The 17172-nt window shown below is 33.6% G+C and overlaps 1 protein-coding gene across 2 annotated transcripts in view; it reads right to left on the minus strand.

Annotated features, from left to right (window-relative positions):
- LOC131845966 (zinc finger protein 423 homolog) overlaps positions 1-17172 on the minus strand; it is a 72919-nt gene that overhangs the window by 28429 nt on the left and 27318 nt on the right. The window contains exon 1 of one of the 2 annotated variants that reach the window (XM_059195139.1): positions 2441-2967. The exons of the other annotated variant lie outside the window; for it this stretch is intronic. Coding sequence (XP_059051122.1) covers positions 2441-2543 — 103 coding nt within the window. The 5' untranslated portion in view covers positions 2544-2967. Of the gene's footprint in view, positions 1-2440; positions 2968-17172 lie in introns of those variants that run through there. 2 annotated transcript variants of the gene reach the window in all.

Below are 17172 nucleotides of genomic sequence, written 5' to 3' on the forward strand. Positions count from 1 at the left end.
TGACGGTGGCGCCGCCAGCCGGCGGTGGTGGGCGGCGGAAGCGCACTTCCTAATTGCGCCTGAGTCGTCTGGGACACCTCGACCGGCGCCTCGGTAATCAACACCAATCACTACTTGAATATATCCTTAGATGTGACAAGTATCACAAACTCTACATGGAATAAATATGCAATTGTCATTATCATTATTATTTATCAAAAATAATGCTTATTTTTTAATTGCAAACAAATAAATAAACATAGTCGTTCACGCAGGGTTTCTTATATGACTGGAATGGTAAACTCAATGACGAACGAACTTCATAGAAATTAGTAATCGAAACCTATAATGACTAATGAACGGCACCCTGAGAAATAACACCCGATAAATGAATTTATGATATTGTCCATATTCTGTTGTCTGTTGTAAGTTAGTTACTACCATTCTATGGAGTCCCAATAATGTGTTTGTAACATGTAGCAGCAGCAGACAAGTTTATGACGGCTTCGGTGGTCTACCGCTTTACTTCCATCGGTCGCGGGTTCGATTCCTTGCATGGTGCAAACATTTGTATTCATGAGTATGATTGTTTGAATCGGTCTGGGTGTATTCTATGTATATTACGGAGAAAAATATATATTTTTCTCAGTTTACCTAGTCTTTTTTCTTATTACTACATGAATAAACTACAACATATTATGTACGTATTGATAAAAAGAAATGACATTTAAGTATTTATATCAGCTGTCTAGTCACCCATAACACAAGTTCTGCTTACCGTGGTACTAGATGGCGCTGTGTTAATTGTCCAGGGTTATTTATTATTTATTTATTTATATTCTGATACTATTTAAAGGGCACATTGCTCGCATAGATTTTATCTACATATATGCTACTTCGTTCACACCCACTCTGGATGATTAATCAACTAGTTGTTTATGACAGTTTCAGTTTCATGGACTTATTACATCCCATTTTAGCAGGATTTCTGTAAATTATTTCTAAATAGTAACGGACCGTTAAAAATAGAAACTTTATTTCTAAATTAAAATTTTATAACTTCGGTTAATCTTTCGACAAGGAATTCAGGAAAAGTATTCTTTATTTGTATTATTTCCTTATTTTTTTAAGAAATATTAACGGTATAATTTTAAATGTTACTCATCATATTGAATTATCCTATGCTAATTAATAATTTTCACAAATAGTATTAATAAATTAATTTTTGTACAAATTCAAATAGGTATACCGATAAATAATGATGTATCAAGAGCCCTATTTATTATACAGGTATGTTTTACCTAAGTACCATTAAATAATTGGTTACATATTAGTTTTCTAACTTTGGTAGTACTGGAACAAAATGGGTTGGTATCATGCGGTACTCGGAGATTTAGATGGAAAGTAATAACTGTTTATACACATAACAGTCTCATGGATTACAAAATATCCTGTTATAAGTGTGGAACTTTTTATCCGTTTACTTCTCTTGAGGACTAAGGATCAATCAAAACGCTTGGTTGCAAAGAACTTTGATGACTATATTCGAGCTCTACTACTAAAAATCTGGACGGTTGCTGGTAATGATGCTCGAAAGTATCATCTGAAAACCTTTTTAGATGATACAAAAGTACTTACGAATAATTTTCTATTTTTGATGTGTATTATACGTGACATATTTGCTCATTGTAGATTGGTTTTATTTTTCTTGTGTATAGAAAGTATAAACTCTACAAACAAGGGTCATCTCCTGTTAGATCCGTTCTAATACTTATAAAACTTTCGTAGAACTAAATTTTGTAATCTTAAATAGTGATTTATTTTTTACTAGCGACTTTATTCGCATAACTTGAAAATTATTAAATTAGCCCATTCTATTCTTCTATTTCTGGTACTAAGAGTATGCAAATTTTCATAACGTTTTGTTGAATGATTAAAGGTAACCGTGATTAAAGGACACATAAATTAACCTGCGGCTTAACATGTCAATGAGATGGTTCATTATAATTAATTTATATCTCTAATGGTAAATGTAAATAATAAATATTACTAAATGACATATACTCTACATAATATTTTTCAAAAAAATAATTTTGTCATAGTCGAGTAACTATTTAAATATTAAAAGTTATTAATTATACAACAGACTTCACAATGATGCAATTCTACATTATCATTATACTTTATGTGTATGTCGATATCCTCTTTAAACCTGACTTAAAGCAATTAAAAAATATGCGACAGTATTTGTATCGGATAATAGAAGTTTTCACACTTATACTGAATACATCAATCAAATCGTGTGTACATTTCGTAGACCTTATATTATACAAAACTTGACCATATATTTCATAGTTTTTAATTTACCAACATCAGTATTAGGTATTAATTTTGAAATGGAAAATTACCATAATACTTTTTACAAATAGACGAGACGATACTTGAATAACACTAAACTGACCTTTTATGTCGTCCGGAATTACGTCGTGATTTTCTTTGTTGGCCTGTATCTTCTCTATCAGATGCTCCAACCTGCTGCTGTTGCCTTTGAATAGCATGATCATATCGGCGGGCAGGCCCAGAACTGCCGCGACCACGGTCTGCTCGCGGTGCACCGGGCTCCTTCACTGTGACAGTTCCGCTTCGGCCGCAGATTGCCGCAGGTGCATCGGTTCAAGTTTATTTTGGAATTTTTTGCGGGCTCACTTATCGCGAGCACGAATTAATGCGCAGCGCGTGTCCGACAGGTGCCACTAATTGACGGGGTGCCTGACGCGGGCAGCCCTGTATGAGCTTGCTTCACGGCAATTATTTGGGTGCCTGCTGCCGATCGACTTAATTAACGGCTGCTTGCGACACGCATCTTTATTATTCACGTACAGGTGATAGTAATGTTTGTAACGAGAGTGTACGAGAACCGATGAGTTTGAGCTGTGGCGTGAGTTTAGACGTAGTGTTACGTAACGGTGCGGGCGTCAAGATCGGCGTATGCGGCGCGACTGTGAGCTCCGGTGGACCGGTGGAGCGGTGGGCGAGTCTGGCGCCCGGCCTGCCAGCACCTCCGCACTCGCAGCACCCTGCGCCCCGCCTGTCCGCCCCGCCCACACGACCTCCTCTAGGTACTCTTGCACCCACACCGCCTTCAAATCGTCATAAAATAATGATCATGACAGTGCTGGACGCCTATCAGAGTAATATGACACTACTCTACCTCAGAGTGACGATAATTTTTGGGAAGTTACCTAAACAGGCAAATGTTTATTTAACGCTAATAGCATACTACTACTAAAAATCTGTTTAGTAGTAGTATGCACTACTAAACAGATTTTTAAAATTTAAATTTCTGCATTTGATTTTCGCTTACTATATTAAATAATTTGTACACTCATGTAATTTGTAAATAATATTAATGGAAATACAAAAAAAATACATTTCTTTGCTACAAAGTGTCGCCTAGAGCTATGAAAATTAAAAGTTTATGAAATAGAATCACAGAAAAAATCTGTTTATTCTATTGTTCTTTATTTATCTGAAAATCTCTTAGTAGGTATAATGTAGGTTAGGACGTTAGTCAGTTATCTTAAAAAATATTCTATGTCCTAAGCTAGAATGTAACAATATCCATGTTCACTATTTCAAAAATATTAATAAAACAAACACAAACTTTCACAACTTAATATTAGCAATTAATATATACTTCGTTTCATATTTTAACAAAAGAGAACGTAATTTTAGTATCTGTTAAATAAAAGTTCAAGTACCAAAGTAATCCCCAGAGCACAATGACATAATCCATCGTCAAATTGTGTGACGGGCGTACCCACTTGATAATCAAATAGGAAACATACCAGAATACGAATAATCAAACGAATGACATGTGGATGACGCTAAAAGCTTTTCAAATTTGGAACGTAGCCGGTGTAGAGGAAAACTGACTGTTTTCCTCGTTCCACCCACGGCGTGGGCGCGGCCAATGGGCGCCGTCGACCCGCACTCCCCGCGTACCGCTACGGTACAATAAACTTAGCACACTACAGTAAACTATTTTGTCTTGCCTTTTTTGTCTCTACTTTGCATTGTGTGTTGATGTTCAGTATAATAGTTTTATAGTTATTGCCGTCTTCTGTTTATTTCTTATAGACTGACAGACACGACGGCGTAATAATAACTTTGAATAAGTTTTCACTAACTTTTCACTTACATTATGTAAGTAGGTTCATCTTTTAAAATAATTATAGATTCCATATTTTGATTAAATTACATTTTTTCACGACATGTCTTTATTAACCTGTGGTTGTGGTAAATATTTATATGAATGTATAGAGATCTATAGAACATTTCACAGTAATTATAGATGCCACCAAATGCCTTATGTGTTATTTTTAGCCCTCTTGAGAATTGTATTTAATTTTCTAGAAACCTGTGGCTGAAAAGCGTTGTGTAGCACTGATGTAGAAAATCTTTTATTTAAATTGGATCAGTCTGAGGGTTATATATCTATCTGTTTGTTGTCCATATTTCATAAGAAACTGAATACTATCTTGATCTATTTATCATTAGATCAAGATAGTGTTCAGCTTGTTATGAAATATTATTCATCAAACTTGTTTCAAGAAGTTGCTAGTTGATAGAGTTTTAGACGATTCCAAAGTCTTTTATTTATTTAATAAAATAATTCACTTAATTTTTTCTATATTAAATCTCAATTACAGGATTATAATTTTAAATGATGAATGACATTATTAGTGTGCTGTGCGCCGTTCACCCGTTGTCCGGCAATCGCTCCTCGGGGGCCGATAGATGCGGTGCGCCGTGTTGCCTTTTAGTTGTGAATATATTACGAGGATTACGTGTGACACCAAACTGCTGTAATTTTGCAGATAAACTCCGGAAATATTTGTGCATGAGTGTACCTTTGAGATTTGTTTTGTGAAACTTCTAGGCTCATGTAGGGTTTTAGCGTAGTCGTAGAGATCGCGTTGGAAAGGTCCACCACGTTCCTGTGTTGCTTCTCGGTCGGTTTCAGAAATAACGGCCTCAAATATCGACATAAATTTCATATATATTTATTCATTCAGGCTACTAATGATCCATATTATAATTACTGGTATATTACTGGGGTCGGTGTGACAGCACTCAACAACAAGTTGGGCCGAGTGGGTGCAGTACCACAGTGGTTCTAATTGGCCCTCTATGTAAGCCTCTTCTTACAGCCTTGTACTACGATGAAACTTTCATCGTCGCCAATGGCTACATAGGGTCAATGTTCAGTGCCATTTTTGGCATACTGAAGTTGTTTTGCTAGCAACGAAGACGGCAAATCTCGATGTTGTAGTTGCACCGAGGATTTTGTTGGATGTTTCCACGTTTAGCGATGCAGGAGCTCTGAGTACGGACTGCGAGGGGTGTGAGCGCACGAGAAGTGGAAAAAATATCTGTCTAGGCTACTTCAACCACTAAGCAGCTTGCTTTGTAAGCTGTATTTCTGTTGTAGGGTGTGATTTGGCAGTGAAATTACAAGATGCTTTACCCTTGACATGTCTTCTTATTCATTTTAGTCCTCCTTATTAATCTTAGTCCTCTGATATAGCAACGTATGTGGAGTATCGCGGGTGATACTGTAAGACAGAATTTTAATAGTAAGTATAATTCGTGTAATTGTGTTGTATAATTCGTGATAACCGTTGCCATTAACCATCACATTAGCTGACAGCATGTTTACATTAAAAATATACACACATTTAAATTAAAATCCTTAGAATGAAATTGTAATTAAAGTAAACGAGATGAATCGACAAAGATGCAAGATATCACTGAAAAAATAAAGGCCAATAAATACTTAATTAACCATTTGATATCAAATAAAAACTGTAGTATTAATATAAATAAAAATGATGCTTAAATAAAAATAGATATTAGCGATGAATCAGATGATGAATATACATGTTACCAATCGATCCGTGTTACAAGGATTGAGAAATTCGTACATGTATGTATTAGATAACAATTACATTTGTTAACAGTTGATGTATAGCAAGTCAAAGTAAGCGAGGCGAGCTAACAAATTAATGAACATTAAATATTCAAAACATTCACGGAGACGGGACAGGATTGACACGGAGTTGTCGGGCGCTATCCGCCAGTATGGCTGGATACAAAAGGGTTGATATTAATACTTAAGCGGCCGCACCTCATTCCTGACATGGCCGATTAGTCTGTCACTGAACCAAATCTCCAGCTCTGAATAAAGTATTATGAAAAAGTGCTCCTTATCTCGGGAGCCAGGGTCGCTACCGCGATCTACTCTGATGAGGGTTTGAAACGTATTCACTTGTTTGTTAACTTCTTTGCACATCGCACACATGGGAATGTATTTGGGATTTTTAAATTCTGAATTCAAAAAGGTGAATAACAACATATTTTTTGGTAATTTTCTATAAGTACAGCTGTGTCTGTTAAATATATTATAAATAAACATAATTCTAGTTGGTATTATGTTACTAAAAATAGTTATATAGTACTTATCTAATAATAAATATGTCCTGATCTCTAACATAATAAACACTACGTAAATAGCTTACTTAATAGTTAAATGATATATCGTTATTTTTTTGTTAACCGGTAGACTACTATAGGAGAGAAATTATATAACCAAGATATAAAATCCACATGATGTGCCATAAAGCATATCAAAACCTTCACGTTATACACAAAAAAGCGTTTTCTTTATTTTCTACTCAACTTTTACAATCGATTTTTCACATTTACTAAGTTACAAATAAAGTACCGTATCAAAATATAACCACGTAACTAATTGAAAATTTTCTTCATTTTTTATTTGATTGTAAACTTAAAACCTTGAAAACACGAAGAACCTTATTAATAGCAATCTTTTTATTAATATTTTTTTATATTTAATCCTACAAACCATAGAAACCCGAAGATATCAATAAATAATATCTGGAGTATAAACATTTCGTAATAAGGAAAGTGCGAATGAATCCCAAAGTGTCGCGGACACTTAAAGTGCTGAGACGCCTGAGGCCTGCATATTACATGAGGCGAACTGACATGCCCGGCCTTCGGTACTCCATTTCCGAATAAAGACGCTAATGTTCAACCCTTGATTTGGACGTTACAAGTTTTAGTGAATTTCACCCGATATCACATTATTAAACTTTCATTGTTAGCTTATTCATTGCCTTAACACTTTCGTTATTTTATAACGTTTCGAATTTATGCATTTATACTCGCATTTATTATTTTTTTACTAAAGAGTATTTTTTTATTTAATTTTAATTTATCGAAATTACATGCTATATATCAATCAAATTTCCTATATTAAAAATTACACAATGTTTAAATTATGGGTATATGTATTGGTGTCTGATTTATAACAAACAATTAAACATCGTATCTACCTATATTTATTTCTTCAATTATAATAATAATACGTAGTATACATAGTAGTGTCCGATAAACCGATTATCTATGCTTATAATTATGAAATTAAGTATATATATATATATATATATATATATATATATATATATATATGAAGTTTGTTTTCTTAAATAATCTCACAGGACTTCATTATCGCGACAAATAATTAACTTACCAAATTTTATACAACAGACATTAAAAAAACGGTATATCTAATTAAAAATATCTACTTTTGTTCTCCTAATTTTAGATACACGATCCATGTCACCCTTCCGTCAGATACAATAAAAATAAATATAGACATTTCGGACGGATCGCATGACGAATCTGAGATGTCAACAAACACCCAAATATTTTTTGTGGCGGGTACCTGCGCGCCCCCAGAGCACCTCCGCCGCGCACCCCATCATCCCAGGCGGCGGATGGGACACGCGTGCACGTCTGTTCGCCTCCCAATAAAACAACGGGACATAGTAGGAGCCGTCAGTCAGGTAAATTACTACGTCGCGTTGTTATTCCCTCTCATGTCAATTATTTGCGGAACTCCTTCCTACAGATCCATCTTAATTATTATTAATATAAGGGGTAAGTATAACGATGTTGATTGTAGGAAGTTTGATCAAAGACAAAAATATGTATACAAAAATATGTGTTTCATACATTTTGTTTCATTTTTTTATACTGTAATATCAGAGCAATAGCCAATATTTATGAGTATGGATGAATGTTTGTTACTATTTGAATTAAAAACGAATGAACGGATTTTGATGAAACTTTATAGTAGTATACATATCTTATAAATCAGAATAATAAATAGGCTATAAATTTTATTCATTTTGATCTATAGAGATATACAAAAAAATTAAAAATAACGAATATCATTAATTTCTATTTGTCCAAACTTACCTAATTACAGTATATTTAAAGAATAGGTAGGTACTCCTAATATCATTTAAATAAAATATAATTATACCATCTCCTTAGAATAAGTAAAGCTAAAAAAATTAACTAAAATCACCTTATATAATGGATTTTACAGGCCTGATGAGCGTAAAATGAAGGCCACACAAGACAAATAAATCGATGGGGGTGACGTTTTTGTATAGATTGCGGTAATAGATAGTGGCGATGGGGTGGTCTGCCGCATGATACTGCACCTTCATCAATATATTCTCCTTCCTTAACATAACCATTCATACTGAAGATAAATTTAGATTGTACGGAATATTATTCATTGTATTAAGGTAAAAAATAATCTATGTATGTAATATTTTACGCTTGCGCAATTACTAATGATAACATGAAATTAGGCCGCAAAAGATACGTTGGTTAGATTTTATATATATACAAAATACCCAGACCGATACAAACAATCATACTCTATAAATACAAATGTTTGTGCCGTGCAAGGAATCGAAACCGCGATCATCAGAAGTAAGGCGGTGTGCTAAACCGTTAGACTACCGAAGCCGTCAAATTATTAACTACAATGGCTTCCAATAGATCACGAGAAAGTTGTCCCGATGAATTACTTACAAAGCTTTTTCACATATTTCATTTTATCTGTATAATAATATTGGCTTACCGAAATAGTTTTACATAATAGTGACTTCAAATCGTATATTTATTAGATAGATTAAAACTTTTTGCTAACGTCCAATCATAATTTTCTCGTGACGAAACTAAACGCATTCAACCACAAATGTGCGCGATGCCATCATGGCCGTATAAATGTAAGTAATAAACACTTCTCCACAATGTGAACGTCGCTGATATCATCAAGGACCCAACGTAACGCTGACATAGCTGTGCTCCATTATTACGTATTATAATATGTTATGCTTTTAATAAATGTATCTTGTTTAAACGATGAAATGTTTTTTAATTTTGTACCTCTTTCTTTTCTTTAAAGATAGTATCTTGATGGCTATCAAGATACTACTTTTTAAAGATTACACTACATTATTACATATGTTAAGGTTATGTGTTTGATTTAGTTTGTAATATTTATTATTTATATTATTATTACAATGTTAACCAATGGTTATAAGTTTGTTTTAAGTCGATGCCAGTGCTGTGAGTAGTATTTATTCCTTATCTTCATATATGATGATATCCTTCAGGAATTCACAAAACAAAAGTAGGGTATCTATAATACCGAAGTGCTTATAGAAAATGGGCCAAGTTATATGGTTTCATTATAACCAGTCGTCTATGCCAGCCTGTATTAACGACTGGTTTCAAGTAATTATCTATTTTTCACAAAGTAAAGTGTTCATTCAATAATTTATTTTTATTGGATTGAGTATATACCTTTAATATTATTAAGCTTAAGATTCTACACGAATCAGAAAACATTCAGTCAAACATTCAGTGTGGACAAAAAAGTTAAATTCGACAGTAAAAAAAGTACGTAAATAAAATAGATAACTCGCTTCTTTGGTGAAGAATTATTATTTGTTTTTTATAATATGGACACTGTGGCATAGAGATTATTTCCTATTACGAAATGAAATATTACCTATATAAATTAATATGATAATTTTAAAGCCCTCTATGAATAATAGGGAACGAATGGTAAAAACAGTGAGTATTATGTTAACTGCGATAGTACAGGTCACGTCTGAGGGCGGCGTGAAGCGGCGATGCTATCCCAGACAGACTGTATACTCTTGCACACGTTACATATCACACGAAATGGGTCAATTAAGACGTGGGAGTGAGCTATACGTGACCGTAACGCCCGATCTCCGTAGATGATATGACGCGGTGCTACGTTTCACGCCTTTGTTTGTTATAAATGGTTACCGCTCTCACGAGTTTCCACTGGCAATTTAGATCTTAATTTTCTAAAAAAAGAATCTACTAAAATAGATATATAGGCATTTATTGCTTACTTTTAAGGAATAAATTGAAACTCAGTTTCCATTACATTACATTACATAAATAATCGATAGTATATGTAGGTGAATTAGATGCTGCTATAAAACTTCTTTTCAGTCACTTGCACATTTTTTTCTACAGACGGCCATAACAAGTTTTGTTACCTTATAATGAATACAATGACTTTTTCATTTCATATATTAGTATAGAGTCGCAACTCAAGAATTGTTCATCGTTAGTTGTCAGTAAACTCTAATTAGCTCTACTAGCTGTGCCCGCAGTTTCATCAGCATGAATTACATCAAAACCTGTTCACTAGTTCATTCATTTTACTATCCTCAAACTCAATATATACTCACAAATATGCGAGTTACTAAATTGGGAGATTTTTTTTTATTACTAATTGATTGAAAAGTTCACTAGAACACTAGTTAGAATTTAAAGATGTAAACAGGAAAAATATGAGCTACCTAAAATCTATGAGCAATATGGTAACCGTGAGAATCTCCGGCTCTAACAGTGCATCAAGTTTTAAGTTGGATGCCATGACAAAGGCTATATAGTGGGATCGGTGGAACGAAATGTAAAGCATGCTCCGCTTGGTGACGATTCCGCGTGGCCTCAGCGCCTACTACGCTAAGGTCACACCAGCGCCCGAGATTAGAGTGACCAACCGTTCCCTTTTTTATTCAATTACATTTCAGTTTTTAATTTATATAATATTTTTACAAGTGATTAGCAGTGAAAGTATATAATTTTAGTTTCTGATTACTAAATGTTGTGATATATTTTTTAAATGGTATATTAATTATATGATTCGCAATAATGCATAGACCAGTTTCACAAAATATATTATTATTCTGCAACAGATACTTTAAATTAAATTCCAATTGGATGATAGATAAAAATATTAATACAAAAACTTGACATACATAAGCAACTAAAATGATCAATAAAATGAATTATTATTTATTGAAAGTTGTACATAAGTCTCTCAATTTTCGATAGCATTGCTACTACAGTAGAATATCGAATCTGCGACAAATACAGTTGTCCCGGATGGCCATGGCGCGATCGTGATCCACAATTGCCACGGCACAGAGCTGGTCACGCAGTTTTTCTAGCACTTGGTGAGCTATGCTGTGATGGTCTGCACGACCCTGACTCCACGCCACGCTTCTCTCTTAATATTACCAACTTTTTCTTTGCAGAGATGCGGAACTAATAACAGCTTATAAAAAATAAATGTGCATAATTTACTTACTATATATGCTGTATACAATAATATACATACATTACATGTGAACTTCAGTCTTATACTTCTAGCAGAAAATCAAAAACCGTTCGCTCATAGTTCGAGTTTATTCATTTTAATTTTAGTAGGTATTCCCTCTAACGTTGAATTTAATTTATCAGATCATTATTATAATTATATTTAATATTACTTTATTTTTTCTATAAAAGGTAACATCTCGAACGAAATTAGATACGATTGGCATTGTATCTAATAGATATGAATAATAGGTAAGTATATTACAGACATCATAGTTTATGGTTGTGGTTTCTTATCATAATTAAAGTTCGTTATAAAAAATATTTACATATTAAGAATTTAGATACAAAGATATTTATTTTAACTGATTCCTTTATTACTAATTTAACTAAAATACCATATTAATTCTCTATAAAAATCACTCTTAGGTAGGTATATTAGGTATATATCTTCGTTCGATTTTCCTTCGACTTTCGTTACGATAAAAACACCTGACAAAATTCATTGGTTTCAACAAGATGTCATCAATTTGCGTGGGTGATTGCACGAAGACCCTCGGTGCGCGTGCGCAAAGCGAATCGGCACGTAGTTCCGGCGACCGCGCAGTGGCAGCCGTGGATCGGGGCAACAGTGGCCCGCGCAGGTGATGCTGCGGTCGCGCCTCGCCGCTAACACCTGCACTGTACGCTTCACGCGCACTAACCAATACCGATAAATCCTTAACTCTAATCAGATTTACAATATTTATCTATGTATAATATAATACATATATTTACAAAAAAACATGTATCCATGTATTTGTATATTGCCCATAACTAAAGCTCTGCTTAATAGTAGTCCCACTACATGGCGCTGTATGAAGTGTCCTTATATATTATTATTATATTTTATAACTATGTTAGGGAAATTAAGAATAATGAACTTATTATATTTTCGTCTTTCGCGACAAATTTACGAGACATAATTTTTAAAATTACATAATAAGTATTATATGTACTAATTAAAAATGTCTATACTAGGTGATTTAAAAATGTATCTAGATTTTTAAATCACCTAGTATAGACATTTAATTAAATAGGAATCCTAAGTTCCATTTTTTTATTGTAAGAACATAAAGCGCCGAAAGACTAAGTTTTCTTTTATTTTTTATTTATTTATTAATTATTAGAATAATATCACAGTCCATTTTTTAAGATTGATATATAAAATTATTATTGTCTATTTCACATAATTAAAGTATAATTTCACGGTAAGGAATATGTCTGATGTCATGATGACACATCTTATGCATGAAGGCGCATATAGGGACAGACATCAGGTGGAATGTCTGATTATTTGCCATTTATTGCTATTTATTATTTAATTAATTTATATCACCCTCTTACTATTTCAGTATTATGATAACTATATCTACAAGAAGCACTAGTAACTGTAAGAAAACGATAATATCTGCATAAGTGGGTCCTAAATCACTAACCCTAAGTTCGGACAGGAAGACTCGCCCTCGTCGTACGAGTGTCCGGCACCGACCCGAATGTCCGGTCCGCCGCGGCGCTGCTTGAGTTACCCACTAGATGGACTTCCGCCTTTTAACTGTTCTTACGAAAACTAACGTCTTTATTTATATTTTAACATTATCGTTGTATTCATTTGTAACGATTATGAAGTGTCCTTTTTGTATAGGTATTCAACCTACACAAAAAGGATACTTCATTAAGGACACGTTTTTGTTATATTTATATTAAACCGTCTGAATGCTGATCATAAATCATAAATAAAGGCTAAAAATATAATTATATATTGATATCAATATAGAAAAATGTATCTAATGTATTATATACTGTAAATTAAAAATGTCAAAACAAAAGTTCAGATTACGATATACACGTTACAACGTTACGTGGACGACATATAGACAAACGTGTGTAAACTAGAGAAACTGATTCCTGGTAATATGTTGACATGTGTTATTTGATTGTTACGTATATGAAGTCGAATACGTGCTAATATGTAGAATCATAAACAACCAACTTGCGCATAACGACGCGACACGCTCTCAGTGCATAGACAAACAATAACAACAATGGATGTAGAGCTGAATTGGCAGGAAACGCCGAGAAAGCCAGCTCGAAATGCTCCTCTCTAAACTATCACGCACAAAAGCAATAATAAACAAAAGACTGCAGAGTCCCGATGATTAGAGACACGAACTCAGTTTACTAACATCGTACTTATACCTATCAACAATATTTTGTATTAAGATCGATTGAACGTTAGATTATATAAGTTTAATAATATGAAATAATTAATTGAATGAATTGAATTATAATGGTTACCTACGCGTTTTCTGTGCAAGGTTATTTAAATCAAACTGACATTGATATTTCAACAGTTATGGTTAATCGATTTTCACTTAATGTTTCTACACTTCTCACTTCGTCTAGTTACACGAGTTAATCGCCATAACATGATTGCTGATTTAAATTAAGATAAAAAAAATACCGACGCAAAATACTTCATTTAACACCATCCATTTAGTGGGTCATTAATGTGGTTGAAAAAAAAACTACGGAAGCGAGTTTGATTACCACACAGAATGCATAATAGCTTTGAGTTGTTGATAGCTGTTACATTTGTATTGTTCCTGATTACCAATAAATGTAGGGGAAAAGAGATTAGTTGCGCACGCGTCGATAGAGACGTCACAGGCCAGTTTATCACCTGCCCAGTGATTATTAGGTTTGCATCCACCTGACCCGGACGCGTTGTGGTTAAGACCGAAACGTGACAACATCAAGTGATTTCTCCATACAAAGTAATGAGAGCCTACTGATTGCTTAGTCCATATTTTATTATGTATAGGTTTATTTTACGTAATTTATTGCTTATTTATAATAATAGCTTACTTAGAATAAATATTGTACCATAAAATAACAACCAACTGTAGGATATCGGTCTCTCTCTACAGGAATCTGTACTAGCTTAATATTTCGATTGCACCATTTTTACGAGTTCTTGGTAATGAAAAAGTGTGTTGAAAAATACAAGTAGGTATATGTATTACATTTATACTTCGATAGTGAAGCTACAAGTATCACTTACGGTAAAAGGGATATAGTTTTACAATTTCATTACAAAACTATGGTGGCTAATACTAGTATAATAATTAGATTAATATATCTACTTACATACCGCATTAATGAGCCGCACGACAAACTAAATAAATGACTCAATCTTAGCGAGAAACATCCCAAAATGTAACATCGAATGTAATCTTCACCACAATGAGGCTGCTTGATGAGTAATAAAGACATCAATATGCTGATTTTACAGTGAGAGGTGGAACGTGACGAGAATGTTCCACAATGGCCGCAAAACATAATACCTATCTATTTCTCTGATTATAGTTCCCATAAATTATGAATTCACTTTATCTACAAAATATTCGTCACATAACGTTTGCAAATTTATTTATCTATATCCGCCTTATTTAACAGAAAACACAATCTTAATATTATACAATCACAAGAAATATGCAAAAAGTCATATTGATAGAATTCACTTAGGTACGTGTAAAATGGGTGCAGTAAAATACTAAAAATATTGACTATATGGTAAAGTTATCACCTATATCTAATAGAGAGGACAGACTTACATATTGGAAGTAAATATAAATTTATTTAAGCATTTTGCAGATTAGCCTAGAAGAAAATTATCACTGTGATGTCTATAGGTATGCGGGGCTGCTAATCTTTTAATTACAAATTCCCAGATATAGAAAATAAAGACTTCATAGACATAAAAGCTTCTATCTATTCATAATATCTTCTTCTATCTACGGCAAGTGTTCCAAAAACATTGTTTTACATCGTATGAACATTGTATTTTTGGGTGGTCGGATGGCGGGCGCTCATTTCACGCGTTTTAGCAGCCATTACCGGAGCACTAACAGCCTTCGGCCTCCCACACCCGAATGAACACATTTTGTAACCCACGAATCAACCATGGTTTCCTCACCACACAAATAATTAGGCAAGTATATTTAGGATTTGTGGACACTATAGAATCTTTAATATTACATTAAATTGTTTAATGTATGTTAACAAATACAATTTTAGATTTTGTTCCATAAAAATTACTTCAATATTGAATAAAATTTGTAGATACGCTACCAAATATGACGCATACCGACATTGATTCCAAAAAGCAATATTAAAATAGGTGAAAAATATACAAAAAATATTTCCAAAGGAAACCTACACTAAAAAAAGGGATTTGATAAACGTTTGAATATAAGCAATAGTTTCTTAAATAAGAAGATTTTAATGACTTTGAATGAAATAGATATTGGAATTAGTTGAGACGCTCAGTAAGAAACTTCTGTCAATATGTCTGATAGTGTATAATGAGACAAGACTGTGGGTGAAGTGTGGGTGCATATGACCACATGGGTGCTCACGTGGGTGCAGTAGGCGGGACCGACCGGCCCACATCGACGCCCATCGGCGCGACTGCCACGCCCTTCGAGCTTTAGGCGCTAACTCCATTGTCCTGTCCAACTTGTACGACCAGATCAGTTCAACTTAAGTACTAAATTGACAAAAATAAACACATTAATGATTTAAACTACAAAATGTAGGTACAAAGTATCTACTAATACAAGACATTAAACTTTAAAAACTCTAGTTTGATTTCTGGGCGCACATCTTACAAAAAAGTATAAAATTTGTTATAACTTGACAAATAATCAAGTTATATCAAATGATATATTTTTTTATATGGAGGACTATGGAAAGGTGCACACGTCGATTGTAACAGTATATGGCGGGACACTAGGAGGATGGAGGATGATGGAATAAGCATGAAGTCGGATCAGACTATCGATTGGATTCCTGCGGTACATTGCTAAAAATATACCATTAGAACTATCGTCCTTATTTCCGGATGTTAATGCTCATTTTTAGCGTTACAGGTACTGTGCAGCAATGTACATTAATTACTAGTTGCTAAAAATATAGCCACTAGCCACAATACAAAATTTCTAGCCATAGAGACTCTATTGTTGTGATTTTTTTTTTGGCTTCCATGAGTGCCCTGTACATTACAATGGATACTTCCATTGCAAATTTACTCGCATCTATTTTTGCCACCTAAAAGCTACGTGTCAACCTTTCTACACTACTCTTACTGTGATTCTATATGAGACATTCACATAAAAAAATACTAAAAACAGTGTAGCTACTTTATTTCATATTTTTATATTATTATTATATTACATAATATGTTAATAAATGTAGCTACTCGGACAATATATCTGCTGTGCCTACATAATATGTTTCCAAAGATACTATATACTTTGACACATTTACGAACATGTCAATTAGTTTTGAGAATGCATCAAACTTAATCTCATTTCATTTAAACAATATATATGTCCAATATGATCAATTGCTTGTGATACTCCTGGTTGGTGGTTAGCGGTGGGTACTCCTTGAAACTATGAAATGGTTCATGTGCACGAAGAAGAAAAACAAATCAGTCAATCTAAGTCCGTTGTAAAAAACATTATATAGATACCACTCTAGCAAGTCTTT

Source organism: Achroia grisella, unplaced genomic scaffold (genome assembly GCF_030625045.1).
Source record: "Achroia grisella isolate CSIRO2021 unplaced genomic scaffold, CSIRO_AGI_Agris_v1 utg487, whole genome shotgun sequence".
NCBI classification, from domain to species: domain Eukaryota; kingdom Metazoa; phylum Arthropoda; class Insecta; order Lepidoptera; family Pyralidae; genus Achroia; species Achroia grisella.